The sequence below is a fragment of the Anolis sagrei genome, chromosome 4, assembly GCF_037176765.1.
Source record: "Anolis sagrei isolate rAnoSag1 chromosome 4, rAnoSag1.mat, whole genome shotgun sequence".
In the NCBI taxonomy this organism is placed as follows: Eukaryota; Metazoa; Chordata; class Lepidosauria; order Squamata; family Dactyloidae; genus Anolis; species Anolis sagrei.
The window spans coordinates 129,669,601-129,686,573 of NC_090024.1; the positions used below are offsets into that span (position 1 = coordinate 129,669,601).

General features: G+C 44.1%; 1 protein-coding gene across 1 annotated transcript; it reads right to left on the bottom strand.

The window, feature by feature from the left end:
• Positions 1-457: 457 nt before the first annotated feature.
• On the bottom strand, positions 458-15,736 carry CACYBP (calcyclin binding protein). The gene is made up of 6 exons (XM_060772680.2): positions 15,425-15,736; positions 10,244-10,436; positions 9,133-9,229; positions 4,640-4,739; positions 2,794-2,888; positions 458-846 (listed from the first exon to the last, which is right to left on the bottom strand). The coding sequence occupies exons 1-6, from the start codon at positions 15,719-15,721 to the stop codon at positions 687-689; spliced, it is 942 nt and encodes a 313-aa protein (XP_060628663.2). The 5' UTR covers positions 15,722-15,736; the 3' UTR covers positions 458-686.
• Between the last annotated feature and the right edge of the window lie 1,237 nt (positions 15,737-16,973).

Consider the following 16,973-nt stretch of genomic DNA (forward strand, 5'->3'; position numbering starts at 1 on the left):
TTTGCTTGGTCCAAGATTGCATCTCATGAAACTGTCCTGCAACGTATTTCTTCTTGTCAATGTCTGAATTGCACGTTTTTGTGCTTCTGTAGTATATATATATGTGTGTGTGTGTGTGTGTGTGTGTGTGTGTGTATATATATATATAGAGAGAGAGAGAGACATGTATATGTCGACCTCTATTTCACAAAACAAAGACATAGATTCAGGATTATTTAATTTATTTCAAAGTATTGATGTCAAGTGGTATTAAGACCAATTAAAGTATATTTGAAGTTCTTGGGGTGCGGCAATGTAAATGGACCTAGAAACGTCCCATCACATTATATCCCAATCCCACAAAAATATGATTTATATGCAGGTTTATATCCATGAATGATCATGCAAAAATAAAAGCCAGTTATTCTTAGAAGGTGCTGCCATATTCTCTCCCCTCCCCCCCCCCCCCCCCCCAAAATTCCTTTTAATATTTGGCTGTTTTGAAAAAAACACCAAAGCGTTATGAGTAGCAATCGCATACTTGAAGAAACTGCTTTGTATCATGTTTTATTTCCCCATCTCTATTCCGAAATGTAGAACTTAAAAGTCTTTGTGTTGGAGTTTGTTTGTAAACACAACACTTTCATTGCATCTGAAGAGAAAAAAAACCCACTGAGATGGCAGCCTTGTATTGAACCTTTTTTTTTTCAGATATCGATTGGCATTTCGTCTCTTGCTTGCTTCTCTCTGCTCTCAACCCAGGCTTTGTTGATTGACCTCTTCATTTCATCATCTCCATCTGCATACATTTTTTTGAGGAGGTTCATCAATCCTTCATTAGGGTCTGATGTGTCGTAGGAAGCTTTCCTGAAGTAGAAATATTCACAGAAATTGTATTACTGCTTAGACCCTGAGTTTCGAAGGCTTTGTAGGAGTTGAAAACAAACAAACAAACATAATTAAGTGACAACTGTAATCCTACATGCATTCAATGAGGTTACACTCCCCTTGAAGGCACAGGTTCGTAGCTTGGGGGTCCTCCTGGACTCATCACTGAGCCTGAAATCCCAGGTTGCAGCAGTAGCCAAGGGAGCTTTTGCACAATTATTATTATTATTATTATTATTATTATTATTATTATTATTTATTAACTTTATTTGTACCCCGCTAGCATCTCCCGAAGGACTCGATGCGGCTTACAAAGACTAAGGCAATTAAAACTTGTGCTCCAGCTGCGCCCATAACTTGGGAAGTCAGACTTGGCCACGGTGGTCCACGCTCTCGTTACATCTAGGATAGACTACTGCAATGCACTCTACATGGGGTTGCCTTTGAAGACTGCTTGAAGCTTCAAATAGTCCAACGAGAGGCAGCCAGGTTAATAACTGGGGTGGCATACAGGGAGCACACAACTCCCATGTTACGCCAGCTCCACTGGCTGCCAGTTTGCTACTGGGCACAATTCAAAGTGCTGGCTTTGGTCTATAAAGCCCTAAACGGCCCTGGCCCAATTTACCTGTCCGAACGCATCTCCCCCTATGAACCATAGCAGAAATTAAGATCCTCCGGGGAGGCCCTGCTCTCTGTCCCACCACTGTCACAGGCGCGATTGGTGGGGATGAGAGACAGGGCCTTCTGGGTGATTGCCCCCTGGCTATCTGATCTCACCTTCCTGGTGAGATCAGATCGCCCCCCTCCCTCCTGTCCTTAAGAAGGATGGTAAAAACTTGGCTGTGGGACCAAGCTTTTGGGACAGTGCAAAAGAAAGATTACCAGGCCAATTAGATTTGACGCAGATGACCAGGGCGGTTTTAAATGGTGTATCTTAATATTGAGATAAATGTTTTTAATGTTTATATATGCGTATATGAATTCTTGTCCCAGCATTGAATGTTTGCTGTTTTATATGCTGTGTACCCTGAGTCCCCTTCAGGGTGAGAAGGGCGGAATATAAACGTTTTAAATAAATAAATAAATAAATAAAAATATATTTTGCTGGGCAACTGGTAAGACTTGAAAAGGAAGGTTGTTAAAGGATGTCAATCTGTTTCCCCACTCATGTTTCCAAATTTCCAACCTCCAAATCCAAACTTCTACAGCTTCTCTTGTGACTAGATGCCCAAGCTGCACCTATGTCTGGGAGCTTACACCTATGTCTGGGAGCTTACATAATATAACACTTTATTTGTATTCTGCCCTATCTCCCTGAGTGGACTCAGAGTGGATTCCAGCATATATACAGCCACAGCCAAACATTCAATGCCTTTGCAACACACAAAAAACACAAATACACAGACAAAGACAAAGGCTTCCCCTTTCATCTCCGGCTCTGGAGGTGGTGCTCATCTCTGGCTCTGGGGGAGGTGCTTGTCTCCATTTCCATGCTGAGGAGCCTGTGTTGTCCATAGACACATAGCTGGCATGATTTCTACCTTCCCACCTATTGATCTACTCACATTTGCATGCTTTTGAACTGCTAGGTTGGCGGGAGCTGGGGCTGACAGCCGGAGCTCACCTCGTCTTGCGGATTTGAACTGCCAACCTTCAAGTTAACAAGCTCAGCAGTTCAAACGGTTTAACCCGTTGAACTGCTTGAATTTTGCACGCTTGAACATCTTCTTTTGTCCATTTTATACTCCAAGCCATGCAAATCAACACAAGAAATTAAAATAATGCCTAGGCATTAAAGTGAGACAATCTTGCAAAAACCAAAAAGCTAAAAGCATTTTGATTGGTTCAATCATAAGTGTCACATAAAGAACACAGGAAAAAGTAGCTACCACTGGAAATCATGTAAAGTAAAGGCACACTTACTCTTTCTCTTTACTCTCTTTTTCAACCTGTGTCAAACACTCCCATTTTTCCTCTTTCTTCTTCCTACATAATATCACGACCATATCTGTTTTGACCTTTAAGGAGAAGGAAAGCAGTAGTAGACGTGATAAAAGAAAAGCGAGATGTACTGGACAGCACACTGTTTATTACATTTGAAAGATGCAGAATACCTGGATTATTTAAAACAATGAAAGAAGTAGAGCTCTGGGAGCTAAAAGTGACTAAAGCAAGGCTAAGGGATTTATGTGCAATGGCTATTCATGCTTTGAAAGGGAATACAGGACTTTTAGGGTATTTAAAAATGCATCTTGGGTTTTCAGAAGCATGAACACATCAACTAGTTCTGGCACAGTGATTCAGAATCAGGCTTCTGTCACTTGGCTGCAGGCAGGCATGTAGACGGGGGGGGGGGGGGGGGGACTTTGGGGGCTTCAGCCCCCCCCCCCCCCAAATTCTCATGGTGGTCCGCGAGAAGGCCTTAAATGGTGCATCATTTAAACTGTTATGTATATTTATCATGATCTGATCACCATACTCAATATATCCCATATGCATGGAGGTATTGGGGTAACAATACAAAAGGTTTGCTAGGGTAGACTCTCTTTCGCTCAGGCTCAGCCCCCCCCCCCCCCCCCCCCGAATCAAAATCCTGGCTACGGGCCTGGCTGCAGGCCTTATATTATCTCTCTGCCATGTTTATTTTTGACTAGCGGTCCCCAGCCACGCGTTGCTGTGGCCCAGTCTGGTGATCTGGAAAATGAAGTAATGAGAAAGTGTTGGTTTCTAATATATGTAATTTCTTTCTGTTTGTGGGTAAACAGGATTTCTTGCTGTTTCTTTGCCAGTGTTGATGTGGAGATTTTCTGGTTTGCCACCTCTGGAACATGCAACATATCATTCTCCTTCTTTAGGGGTCCCTTTCAAATCTTTGATACTGCATCTGTCATATACATATATGTGTGTGTGTGAATGCCTGGGTGGCCCTTTGTCAGGAGGGCTTTGATTTTGTTTTCTTGCCCTGGTGAAGGGAGTTGGACTGGATGGCCTTAAGGTAGCATTTCTCAATCTGGGAAGTCAAGACCCCGGGGGTCACCGGGGGGGGGGGTGTCAAAAGGGTCACCAAAGATCACCAGAAAACATTGTAAGTTTGGCCTAATTATGTCGTTGGTGGGGTTCAGAATGCTCCTTGATTGTAGGTGAACTATAAATCCCAGTAACTACAACTCCCAAATGTCAAGGTCTATTTTCCCCAAACTCCATCTGTGTTCACATTTGGGCTTATTGAGTATTCCTGTCAAGTTTGGTCCAGATCCATCATTGTTTGAGTCCACAGTGTTCTCTTGATGGAGGTGAACTACAATTCCAAAATTCAAGGTCAATGCCCACCAAACCCTTCCAGTATTTTTTATTGGTCATGGGAGGTCTGTGTACCAGGTTTGGTTCAATTCCATTGTTGGTGAAGTTCAGAATGCTCTTTGATTGTAGGTGAACTATAAATCCCAGCAACTACAACTCCCAAATGACAAAATCATAATTTTTTGATTGATGGTCACTCCTTGTGTTGTGAGACTTTTGTTGCCAAATTTGGTGTGATTTCGTTCATTGGGTCTTTTGTTTTTAAGGTACTCATTATGCACAGAACATTTATATATATATAGATTGAAAGGAGAGTATGAATGTTTGGGCAAGGAGACTCTTTTAGACAGGTATCGCCCTCTTTTCTCGCAAGAGCCCAACGATCTCTGGCAGGGAGAAAAAGGACAGGAAATAAAAGTAGAGAAATCCCTCCACCATTGCTAGCCTTCATTGGATGGGGAGCACTAACCTTCCGTGAGCTGTTTTCCACAGAGATGGGCTTCAGAAGGTTGTTGAATGTCATGGTGTAATTCTTGTGGTTTAAGTTCTTTACCAATAGGTCAAATGAGCTGGGAGGAAAAAAGGGAAGCCGTGAATACACTGTCAAAATCCTCTACAAAATTCAATAAAATAGAAATGCAAAGGAGAACTTCACATCAGAAATCCAGTTAATCTCAATTACTGGAAAAGCAGACCTTTGGGTAAAATATTCAGTACATTCCATAACTTGGGAGGCCCCAGCCATATAAGGTCAAATAAAAGTTATTTTTCTAGGGGTTATCCATGCCCAGGTCACTGAAGGGGAGACAGTCTTCAATTTGAAGAGTAGAACCAGAATTACTAGGTTCTTGTAGGTTTTTTCGGGCTATAGAGCCATGTTCTAGAGGCATTTCTCCTGACGTTTCGCCTGCATCTATGGCAAGCATCCTCAGAGGTAGTGAGGTCTGTTGGAGTTAGGAAAATGGGTTTATATATCTGTGGAATGATTGTGGTGGGGCAAAGGGCTCTTCTCTGCTGGAACTAGGTGTGAATGTTTCAACTGACCACCTTCATTAGCATTTGAAGGCCTGGCTGAGCCTGGGAAATTCTCTTGCTGAGAGGTGTTAAGATGTGCCTGGTTGTTTCCTCTCTGTTGTTTTGCTGTTGTTGAACCAGAATTTATTTATTTATTTATTGATTGATTGATTTCGGTTTCTTCTACCCCGCCCTTCTCACCCCAAAAGGGAACTCAGGGCGGCTTACAAAGGCACAATTCGATGCCAGCATCACATAACAGTAGTAAAACAAAATAACATCAATTAAACAGTTAAACAGTTGAACAGTTAAACAACAATTCCTGCATTACCACCCTAAAACCAATAAAACCAATAAAACAATACAATCCCAATTACTCCTCATAGACGGTCAGCGTTCGCTATCTCATAGTCCAGTTTCCAATTCCACATTGTCAGTCCTGTCAGTCCTAGTCGTTTGATTGTCCTTATCTAGTTATCAGATTGCCCAAAGGCCTGGTCCCACAACCACGTCTTTACTTTCCTCCTGAAGGAGAGGAGGGATGTTGATGCCCTAATTTCTCCCGGGAGTGAGTTCCACAGGTGAGGGGCCACCACCGAGAAGGCCCTGCTCCTCGTCCCCACCAACCTCACTTGTGATAGCGGTGGGGTCGAGAGCAGGGCCTCCCCAGATGATCTCAGACTCCGGGGTGGGACGTAGAGGGAGATGCGTTCGGACAGATACACTGGACCGGAACCGTACAGGGTTTTGTAGGTCAAAACCAACACCTTGAATTGTGCTCGGAACTGAACGGCAGCCAGTGGAGCTGACACAGCAGGGAGGTAGTGTGCTCCCTGTATGATGCTCCAGTGAGTAATCTGGCTGCCGCTCACTGGACCAGTTGAAGTTTCCGAACAGTCTTCAAGGGCAACCCCACGTAGAGTGAATTGCAGTAGTCTATTTGGGATGTAACAAGAGCATGGACCACTGTGGCCAGATCAGACTTCCCAAGGTACAGGCGCAACTGGTGCACAAGTTTTAATTGTGCATAAGCTCTCCCAGCCACCGCCGAGACCTGGGTTTCCAGGCTCAGCGATGAGTCCAGGATCACTCCCAAGAATAGATCAAGGTCTCTTCGACTGGATCTATATTGCGCTATATCCCAGGATCCGATCCCAGATTATTTGCTTTGAACTGGATTATATGAATCTACATTGCTAGTAAAGTCCACAGCAGAAGCTAGAAACTAGAAATGGAAATATTTTGGAATGATACAAATCAGACATTTGTAATTGTTATCATGTCACTACTTACTATAACTTTAAAAAGCCAGTACACGAAACATGTTTTAATATTTATATTGGAAAGTGCTTGTTGTATTTTTAAAGGTTGTATATTATATGTCATGGCCTATGGCTAGTACAATAAACAATTCAATTCAATCTACATTGCTAGATAATCTGGGATAAGCAGATAATCTGGGATCAGATCTTGGAATATAGAGCAGTGTAGATCCAGCCTTATTCATATCTTGTGGTCTTTACTATCAAGTATCCACTCCAGGAACAAAATAACAACCAAGATTTGATAAATCCGCTTGCACTGTTGCATCAGCATAAACCACTAGCAATATAGGAACTCCCAGTGGTGCAATGGGTTAAACCAGGGGTCCTCAAACGTTTTAAATTGAGGGCCAGGTCACAGTCCCTCAAACCGGAGGGCCAGATTATAATTTGGAAAAAAAAAACATGAATGAATTCCTATGCACACTGCACATATCTTATTTGCAGTGCAAAAAAACCCCACTTTAAAACAATACAATAATTAAAATTAAGAGCAATTTTAACACATATAAACTTATTAGTATGTTAATGGAAGTGTGGGCCTGCTTTTGGCTGATGAGATAGGATTGTTGTTTTTGTTGTGTGCTTTCAAGTCATTTCAAATTTAGGTTGACCCTGAAAGCCGGGTAAATGACCTTGGAGGGCTGTATCTGGCCCCTGGACCTTAGTTTGGGGACCCCTGGGTTAAACCCTTGTGCCAGCAGGATTGCTGATCAAAAGGTTAAAACCCTGTACGGTTCCGGTCCAGTGTATCTGTCCGAATGTATCTCCCTCTACATCCCACCTCGGAATTTGAGATCATCTGAGGGGGCCCTGCTCTCGACTCCACCACTATCACAAGTGAGGTTGGTGGGAACGAGGAGCAGGGCCTTCTCAGTGGTGGCCCCATACCTGTGGAACTCACTCCCGGGGGAAATTAGGGCATCAACATCCCTCCTCTCCTTCAGGAGGAAGGTAAAGATGTGATTATGGGACCAGGCCTTTGGGCAATCTGACTCCTAGATAAGGGTAACCAGACGAATGGGACGAACAGGACTGACAACTGTGGAATTGGAAATTGAACTATGAGCTAGCGAACGTTGACCGTCAATGAGGAGAAACTGGTTTGTATTGATTTTATTGGTTTTACGATAGTAATGTAAGAAATGTTGTTTAATTGTTAATTGATGTTATTTTGTTTTACTAATGTTTGTGATACGGGCATCGAATTGTGCCTTGTTTTTGTAAGCTGCCCTGAGTCACCTTCGGGGTGAGAAGGGCGGGGTAGAAGCAACCGAAATAAATAAATAAAGGTCAGCGGTTCAAATTCAGGGAGCGGGGTGAGCTCCCTCTGTCAGCTCAAGCTTCTTGTGCGGGGACATAAGCGAAGCTTCCCACAGGATGGTAAAACACCTGGGCGTCCCTTGGACAATGTGCTTGCAGATGGCCAAGTGTCTCACACTAGAAGCGACTTGCAGTTTCTCAAGTCGCTCCTAACACAAAAAAATACTAGCAATATAAAACACAGATTTTTGCCTCCTACAAAATTCTAGAAGCAATGAAATTACAGGCCTTCCTCCAAGCTGCAGGAGGTACAAAGTACACAGTTTGCGGCGTGGAAGTGACACCACCTTCATTTTACTGCCATGGAGAAATGGGAATTATTTGCCTCCTGAGGTTTTACTATCTGTACTTTCTGCAAACGCCCTGAAGAAAGCCACTCCTTTTCCCCTGAGTTAATTTGACCTTGTAAACTGGCATTCATGTGTTCAAATATCAGATTGAAAAAGTATTTTCAACTACTGAGGTCCTTCATAAGCTTTTGAAACATCTTCACATAATTAGCAAGGAATTAATGACTGAATAATGGTATAGTGCAATATCTATATAAATAAAAATGTAATGTTCGTTTGTTGTATTCATAGAACTCAAAAACCACTGGGGCAATTGGCACCAAATTTGAACACGATACACCTAACAACCCAATGTATGTTCTTCACTAAAAAAAAATTGATTTTGTCATTTGGGAGTTGTAGTTGCTGGGATTTATAGTTCACCTACAATCAAAGAGCATTCTGAACCCCACCAACGATTGAATTGAACCAAACTTGGCACACAGTTCTCCCATGACCAACAGAAAATACTGAAAGGGTTTGGTGGGCAGTGTCCTTTGGTTTTGGAGTTGTAGTTCACCTACATCCAGAGAGCACTGTGGACTCCAACAATGATGGATCTGGACCAAACTCTACACGAATACTCAATATGCCCAAATGTGAACACTGGTGGAGTTTGGGGAAAATAGAATCTTGACATTTGGGAGTTGTAGTTGCTGGGATTTGTAGTTCACCTACAATCACAGAGCATTCTGAACCACACCAACAATAGAATTGGGCCAAACTTCCCACACAGAACTCCCATGTGGGCCACAGCAACACGTGGCAGGGGACGGCTAGTAATAATATATAATACTGATATTGTATTATGCTAATAATAAAATATATTGTATGAAAATATATCTTGTAAGCCACTCTGAGTCCCCTTCGGGGTGAGAAGGGCAGCATACAAATGCTGTAAATAAATAAATACATACATATGTACATACATTATGAGAACCACCAGTCTATATTTTGTAGTGTTTAGCACCTACCTTTCTGTGAAGCAGACTTGCACATTTTCGGCTGGAAGATGCTGAACTCCACTTAAAGTGATGTAGATTTTCACAAACTTGTCTGACTGATCCCAAGCTACAAGGATTAAAAGGAAGCTGCATGTTACATACATAAGTGCTAAAGGGACTCTCTGGCAAATAAAAATGGGGACTCCTTTCCAATCCCCATGCAAGCTTTAAAAACCCCACCACAATCGCAAATACGCGTAAAATCTCTCTCAGAGGAAAAATAATTAATGAAATGCTAACCAGGAATGCATGTAGAAATCACACTTAATTTAAGTAAAATATGACTATCTGAATGTGGCAACTATTACACTATGTAACACAATTTGAAAATTAATTCTGTTCCTGGTTTGAAAATGTTATTTCCTGTTTAACTGTGCAGTACATACTTTGAAAGTAGTTGTTACAATCCAGAGACTTTGTTTTTGTGGCTGCCATAAACAGTTGAAATGGATGACAATCTAAGTGATATTATTTGAAAAAACATAGCAAAATCTGCTAAAGGATGTTTAGCAAAAACAACGTTTTTGCAGTTTAAGTAACTTTTTCCATATTTTGAATATAGAATCAATTAGGAAATGACATTTATAGTCCAGGAACAAAAACTATGTTACAAAGTGTTATTATATGTCTGAGAGCCAACCTAGATGTAAGAAAGCTTAGCATCATCATCATCATCATCATCATCATCATCATCATCATGGTTTGTTAGAAGAACACTCAAATGTCCTTCCTTCTCCTTAAATGACTCATTTAGTATCCCCATTTAATCTATATAAATAAAAAGGTAATGTTAGTTTGTGAGGTTGACATGTTTTCTGAGGCCACAGCAACGTGTGGCCAGGGTACAGCTAGTATATACTATAATGTAGCATGACATAGGTAAACTGCAGCTCCTCTGAACAGTAACTTTATCCTTCTATAAATAAAGAATGATTCATATTTGGTCGATAAAAATAAATCCGAACTGGTGTTTCCCTTGAAAGTTCACAAGTAGGATATAAACAACATACTGGGAAGAGATCGCTAAAACATTCCCCTCTTCTGACTATATCAGTATAAAGAATGGCTAAATCCCTCCTACCATAATTTTTGATTTTGACTTTGTATCCTGTGAGTAGTTGTTTTTCTTCAGATGAACCCGCTTTCGGTTTAACTTGTGATCGGCTCTTGATTTCTTTCTCTATCTTAACCTTTTCCGACAGCAAAACATCATGGAGTCTCTTTCGTGATGCCTTTTGCAAAAGCTCTTGTACCTCTTCCAAATCTTTCTGTAGCTACATGGAAAAAAATGGGTACACAACTCCATTATACACAGTTCCCTTTGCATCATAAAACTACAGGTGTATATCAAATGTTGTCCTGGTTTACAATATTTCGAATTTACCTTTCTCCATAAATAAATTCATCATCTACAACAATAATAACAACAATGCATACAGGAAGTGAACACCTTCGACCTTGGCATTGCTGAAAGGATGCGATTTCCTTTCCCTACTTAAAAGGTATTTATCGTGTCATCAGCAACCATTGTATTACAATTCTAACAGAGCAAAACAAACACAGAGATTAAAAAGAAAAAGAAAAGAAAAAAAAGAAAAAAAAACCACACAGATTTTGCAAATTTGGTATTTGGTTAAATGTCCTTTGACCAGTATCTGGCCACTTGGAGTGCCTCTGGGGTTGCCGCAAGAAGGTCCTCCATCGTGCATGTGGCAGGGCTCAGGGTGCATTGCAGCAGGTGGTCTGTGGTTTGTTCTTCTCCGCACTCGCATGCCGAGGATTCCACCCTGTAGCCCCATTTCTTAAGATTGGCTCTGCATCTCGTGGTGCTAGAGCGCAATCTGTTCAGCGCCTTCCAAGTCGCCCAGTCTTCTGAGTGCCCAGGGGGGAGTCTCTCATCTGGTATCACCCATGAATTGAGGTGCTGGGTTTGGGCCTGCCACTTTTGGACTCTCGCTTGCTGGGGTGTTCCAGCGAGTGTCTGTAGATCTAAGAAAACTATGTCTTGATTTAAGTCGTTGATGTGCTGGCTGATACCCAAACAGGGGATGAGCTGGAGATGTCTCTGCCTTGGTCCTTTCACTATTGGCTGCTACTTCCCGGCGGATGTCAGGTGGTGCAATACCGGCTAAGCAGTGTAATTTCTCCAGTGGTGTGGGGCGCAGACACCCTGTGATAATGCGGCATGTCTCATTAAGAGCCACATCTACTGTTTTAGTGTGGTGAGATGTGTTCCACACTGGGCATGCATACTCAGAAGCAGAGTAGCATAGCGCAAGGGCAGATGTCTTCACTGTGTCTGGTTGTGATCCCCAGGTTGTGCCAGTCAGCTTTCGTATGATGTTGTTTCTAGCGCCCACTTTTTGTTTGATGTTCAGGCAGTGCTTCTTGTAGGTCAGAGCACGGTCCAAAGTGACTCCCAGGTATTTGGGTGTGCTGCAATGCTCCAGTGGGATTCCTTCCCAGGTAATCCTCAGAGCTCGGGATGCTTGTCTGTTCTTAAGGTGAAAGGCGCATGTCTGTGTTTTAGATGGATTGGGGATCAGTTGGTTTTCCCTGTAATAGGCAGTAAGAGCACCTAGAGCTTCGGAGAGCTTCTGTTCTACCATCTCAAAGCTCCCTGCTTGAGCAGTAATGGCACGATCATCAGGCACGATCACAATCATAAATAAATAAAAATAAATAAATACTTAAAAGGTAGAGATAGGAACAGAAGAATAAATTGGATGTATTTCTTCTTGCTGGGCAAAAGGAAAGCAACTGGAGTGTATTGCCTGGAATGGAGGGGGTTCTCCAACCTGTGCAAGTTTAAGCTTGGATGTTTTATGCTTAAATCTATTTAAAATCACTGGCAAGTTGAGTAAAAATACTGGCACAGTTCCTGTTTATCCTCTGTCACAATACAGCACTCTGTTAATATCGTAAGTCAGACTTCTTGTGTGCTTTCTAGTCATCTCCAACTTATGGCAACCCTAAGGTGAACCTATCATGGGATTTTCTTGGTAAGATTTCTTCAGAGGGGTGCTTGCTTTTACTCTCCATGGAAGCTGAGACAGTGTCACTTGCCCAAGGTCACTCAGTGGATTATTTTTTTTGGGGGGGGGGGTTGAAGAGAGATTCAGATTCTGGTCCCCTGGAGTTCTAAGACAACACTTGAACACAACACCATGCTGGCCTTTATATTGCAAATACCATGCTATGGTTGCCATGATCACAAATGCCTCCCTCAAACCCTCCTGAAAAGGCAGGCAACTGCACCAACCAAAGGCGTTCTGCAGTAATGTTTAGTTAGAGCCTGAAGGATGACTGCTCCAGCTCACTCCCACCAGTTTGGCACAAGGCAATAACTAGTTGTCATCGGACACTGCAGGAGAAATTACACTGTCTAGCCGGTATTGCACCACCTGACATCTGCCGGGAAGTAGCAGCCAATAGCGAAAGGACCAAGGCAGAGACATCTTCAGCTCACCCTTTGTTTGGGTATCAGCCAGCACGTCAACAACTTAAATCAAGACATAGTTTTCTTAGATCTACAGAGACACTCGCTGGAACACCTCAGCAAGCGAGAGTCCAAAAGTGGCAGGCCCAAACCCAGCACCTCAATCCGTGGGTGATACCAGATGAGAGACTCCCCCCTGGGCACACAGAAGACTGGGCGACTTGGAAGGCACTCAACAGACTGCACTCTGGCACCACAAGATGCAGAGCCAATCTTAAGAAATGGGGCTACAAAGTGGAATCCACGACATGCGAGTGCGGAGAAGAACAAACCACTGACCACCTGCTGCAATGCAACATGAGCCCTGCCACATGCACAATGGAGGACCTTCTTGCGGCAACACCAGAGGCACTCCAAGTGGCCAGATACTGGTCGAAGGACATTTAACCAACTACCAAGTTGGCAAAATCTGTGTTTTGTTTTTTTAAAAAATCTGTTTGTTTTGTTCTGTTAGAAATGTAATACAATGGTATGGTTGCTGATGACATGATAAATAAATATCGGACACTGCAGAGCCCCCGGTGGCGCAATGGGTTAAACCCCATGTGCCGGCAGGACTGAAGACCGACAGGTCGCAGGTTTGAATCCGGGGAGAGGTGGATGAGCTCCCTCTGTCAGCTCCAGCTCCTCATGCGAGGACATGAGAGAAGCCTCCCACAAGGATGATAAAACATCAAATCATCTGGGCGTCCCCTGGGCAACGTCCTTGCAGACGGCCAATACTCTCACACCAGACGCGACTTGCAGATTCTCAAGTTGCTTCTGACACGTGACACACGATCAGACACTGCAAAGGCTATTCCTCAGGACCCAGATATCTAGCACAACAGAAATCTTTTGGTCAGGCTGCAAGGTAGGTTTTTCTGGGAGTGGCACTGCAGAATTTCATTACTGTAGTTAAGCTGACAATGCAAGACCTTGACATATGTGTTCAGACTGAGATTTGTGACTGCTTAATCAGCAATGACTTCTTAGCAAAGATCAGCAAACCGAACAAGCTTGCTGAGACACAAATGTATCCAAATGATAATGCATTACGATAATGCAAAGAAGCTTGCCACGTCTTCAACTTGACTTCCGTACAAATATATAAACATAGCTATCATGCCCCCTTTCAGCCTTCTTTCCTCTGCAAATCTGATAAGCATGCCTTCTATTTTGTCATCCAAGTCATTGGTAAATACGTGGAACAGCACTGGGCCCAGGACAGACCCTTGTGGCACCCCACTGCTCACTTGGGCCAGTTATTATTATTTCGTATCAAAAGCATTGCATAAATTAGTATATAACCAATAAAAATAGAAGGAGCACAGGTGGCTAAATATCTTTTGACCAAAAACAGGCAACAATATGGCCTCTAACAAGTCTTCCTCTGTACATGAGGCAGGGCATAGTGGACAAGCATAAAGGTGCGGAGTTGTCTGTTCTGCTCCACAGCCACATAAGGTGTGGGATTCTTTTAGGTAGTGCCACTTGGGGCAATATATTCAAATGACAGGAAAGGAAATTCCACTTGAACATTAGGAAGAACTTCCTGACTGTGAGAGCTGTTCAACAGTGGAACTCTCTGCCTCAGAGTGTGGCGGAAGCTTATTCTTCGGAGGCTTTTAAACAGAAGCTGGGTGGCCATTTGTCGGGGCTGCTTTGATTGTTCTTTTCCTGCCTGGCAGGGAGTTGGACTAGATGGCCCATGTGGCCTCTTCCAATTCTATGATTCTATCTATCGATCTCGCTCTCTGGAGGCCTTTAAACAGGGGCTGGATGGCCATCTGTCAGGGTGCTCTGATGGTGTTTGTCCTGGCTGGCAGGATGCTTTGATGGTGTTTTTCCTGCCTGGCAGGGCGTTGGACTAGATGGCCCACATGGCCTCTTCCAACTCTAAGATTCTATCAATCGATCTCCTTCTCTGGAGGCCTTCAAACAGAGGCTGGATGGCCATCTGTCAGGGGTGCTTTGATGGTGCTTTTCCTGCCTGGCAGGGGGTTGCACTAGATGGCCCACGTGGCCTCTTCCAACTCTAAGATTCTATCTATCGATCCCCTTTTCTAAAGGCCTCTTCCAACTCTATCGCTCTCCTTCTCTGGAAGCCTTTAAACAGAGGTTAGATGGCCATCTGTCGGGGTTGCTTTGATGGTGTTTTTCCTGCCTGACAGGGGGTTGGATTAGATAGCCCACATGATCTCTTCCAACTCTATAATTCTATCAATTGATCTCCTTCTCTGGAGGCCTTTAAACAGAAGCTGGATGGCCATCTGTCAGGGGTGCTTTGATGGTGCTTTTCCTGCCTGACAGGGTGTTGGACAGATTGGTCCACATGGTCTCTTCCAACTCTATGATTCTATCTATCAATGTCCTTCTCTGGAGGCCTTTAAATAGAGGCTGGATGGCCATCTGTCGGGGGTGCTTTGATGGTGTTTTTCCTGCCTGGCAGGGGGTTGCACTAGATGGCCCACGTGGCCTCTTCCAACTCTATAATTCTATCAATTGATCTCCTTCTCTGGAGGCCTTTAAATAGAGGCTGGATGGCCATCTGTTGGGGCTGCTCTGATTGTGCTTTTCCTGCCTGGCAGAGGTTTGGACTGGATGGCCTTTGGGGTGCCTTCTAACTGGGGCCAGACCTCAACCAGAAACCCCTGCTTCGGGGTCTGTGAGCCCTGTATTTCCTCCTCCGCCCCACTGCCCTCCAGAGACTCCTTTGGAGGCCCACCCTCTCCCCCTTCCTGAGGCCCAGCGACCCTTCCCTCCCCCTCGGCGCATGCTCACCTCCTCCATCTCGAGGGCGGCTGCGGAATAAAGGAGCAAAAGCCAGCCTCCTCGCGCCGCTCTCGAGCTTGCCTCGCGCGCCGTCACTGCCAATGACGTCACTGTCCTCCTGACCTCCCAGCCAATAGGGAAGGCGCGCTCTGGCCGGAAACGACCAAAGCTGGGCTGGCAAGAGGCTTGTTGCCTGCCGGATTTCCGGGTTTGTGCCGGGGAAGCTGAAAGTTTCAGTGGAGGGGTCGATAGTTCTCCCTTCTGTTTCCTGAGGTATTTCCCTTGAGTTTTCCGTATCCCAAGCATTTCACAGAGTAGGCCTGCAAGAGAGTTGTCTCTAAATACAGATATAGGCAGGCCCCAAGTGAGGAACAAGAGGAAGGAGTGGAGAGAGCATGAAGCTCCCACAAGGCCGCTTTCCTCCCAAAGACGCCTCTCTTCTCAGCTTTCTTTTACCATTGCAAGTCATACAGAATGTACACAGTTTGTTCTTAAGTTGAATTTGTTTGTAAGTCGGAACAGGTACATTTTATGTATAATTCCAGCCTAATATATATATAGTACCCGCCACGCATTGCTGTGGCCAACCTCCCCTCCCTCTTTCTCTCCTCCCTTCCCTCCTTCCTTTCCTCTTTGTCTTTCCCTATCTCTCATCTTTCTCTATCTTTCTTTCTTTCCTTCTTTCCCTCCCTACTTCTCGCCTTCCTTCCTTCCCTCTTTCCCTCCTTCTCTCGTTACTTCTTGATTGTCCCTTCCATTTAATATTGTATTTATATCTTACATAGAAAGAAGGAAAGGAAGAAGGAAGGAAGGAGAGACATGAAGGAAGGAAAAAGGGAGGGAGGGAGGGAGGGAAAGAAGGGAAGGAAGGAAAACAAGGAGGGACAGGGAGGGAGGAGAAGGAAGGAAGGAGGGGGATGAAGAAAGGAGGAAGGGAAGGAAATGAAGAAAGGGAAAGAAGAAGGAAAGGGGGGGGAGGAAAGGAAGGAGGAACAGGAAGGAAGGGAAGGAGGGAAAGAAGAAAAAGGAAGGGAGGAAAGAAGGGAAGGGAGGGAGAGAAGGAAGGTCCTTCATTCAAGCACTGTGGACCTTCCTCGCCTCCCCCCTCCTCCTCCCCTTCTTCCTTGCTTCGTTGCTGCTGCTGGCACTCATCTGCCATTTCCTCTTCCAACAGGGAAAGGAGGAGACTGCCTCCACCTCCTCCACTCCCTTGTGTGTGTGTGTGCATGTGGCTGTGCATGTGCGCCTGGCTTTAACGGCAGGCTGTTTCCCCATGAGGAAGAGGAGGGGGCGTGGCCATGGGTCTCTGTAGACATGCAGTTTCCCCTTTGTGGACATGCAGTTTAGATGTCCTTTCTGCTTTTCATTTCCGTTGTTTTTTTTTAGTGGAGAACATACATTGGGTTGTTAGGGACATAGTGTCCAAATTTGGTGTCAATTGCCGGAGTGGTTTCTGAGTTCTGTGAATAGCACAAACGAACATTACATTTTTATTTATATAAATTAGCTTTGGATAGCATAGTCATGCTACCCCTCTATTCTGCCTTGGTTAGACCAC

Excerpts from the sequence above, each read along its gene's own strand:
- CACYBP (XM_060772680.2), bottom strand. The coding sequence starts at position 15,721 with ATGCTTGGGATACGGAAAACTCAAGGGAAATACCTCAGGAAACAGAAG. Across the intron at positions 10,437-15,424 it reads CCGCCCTCGAGATGGAGGAG|CTACAGAAAGATTTGGAAGA; the intron begins GTGAGCATGCGC and ends TTTTCCATGTAG. Across the intron at positions 847-2,793 it reads AAAGAGAGTAAAGAGAAAGA|GAAAGCTTCCTACGACACAT; the intron begins GTAAGTGTGCCT and ends TTTCTACTTCAG.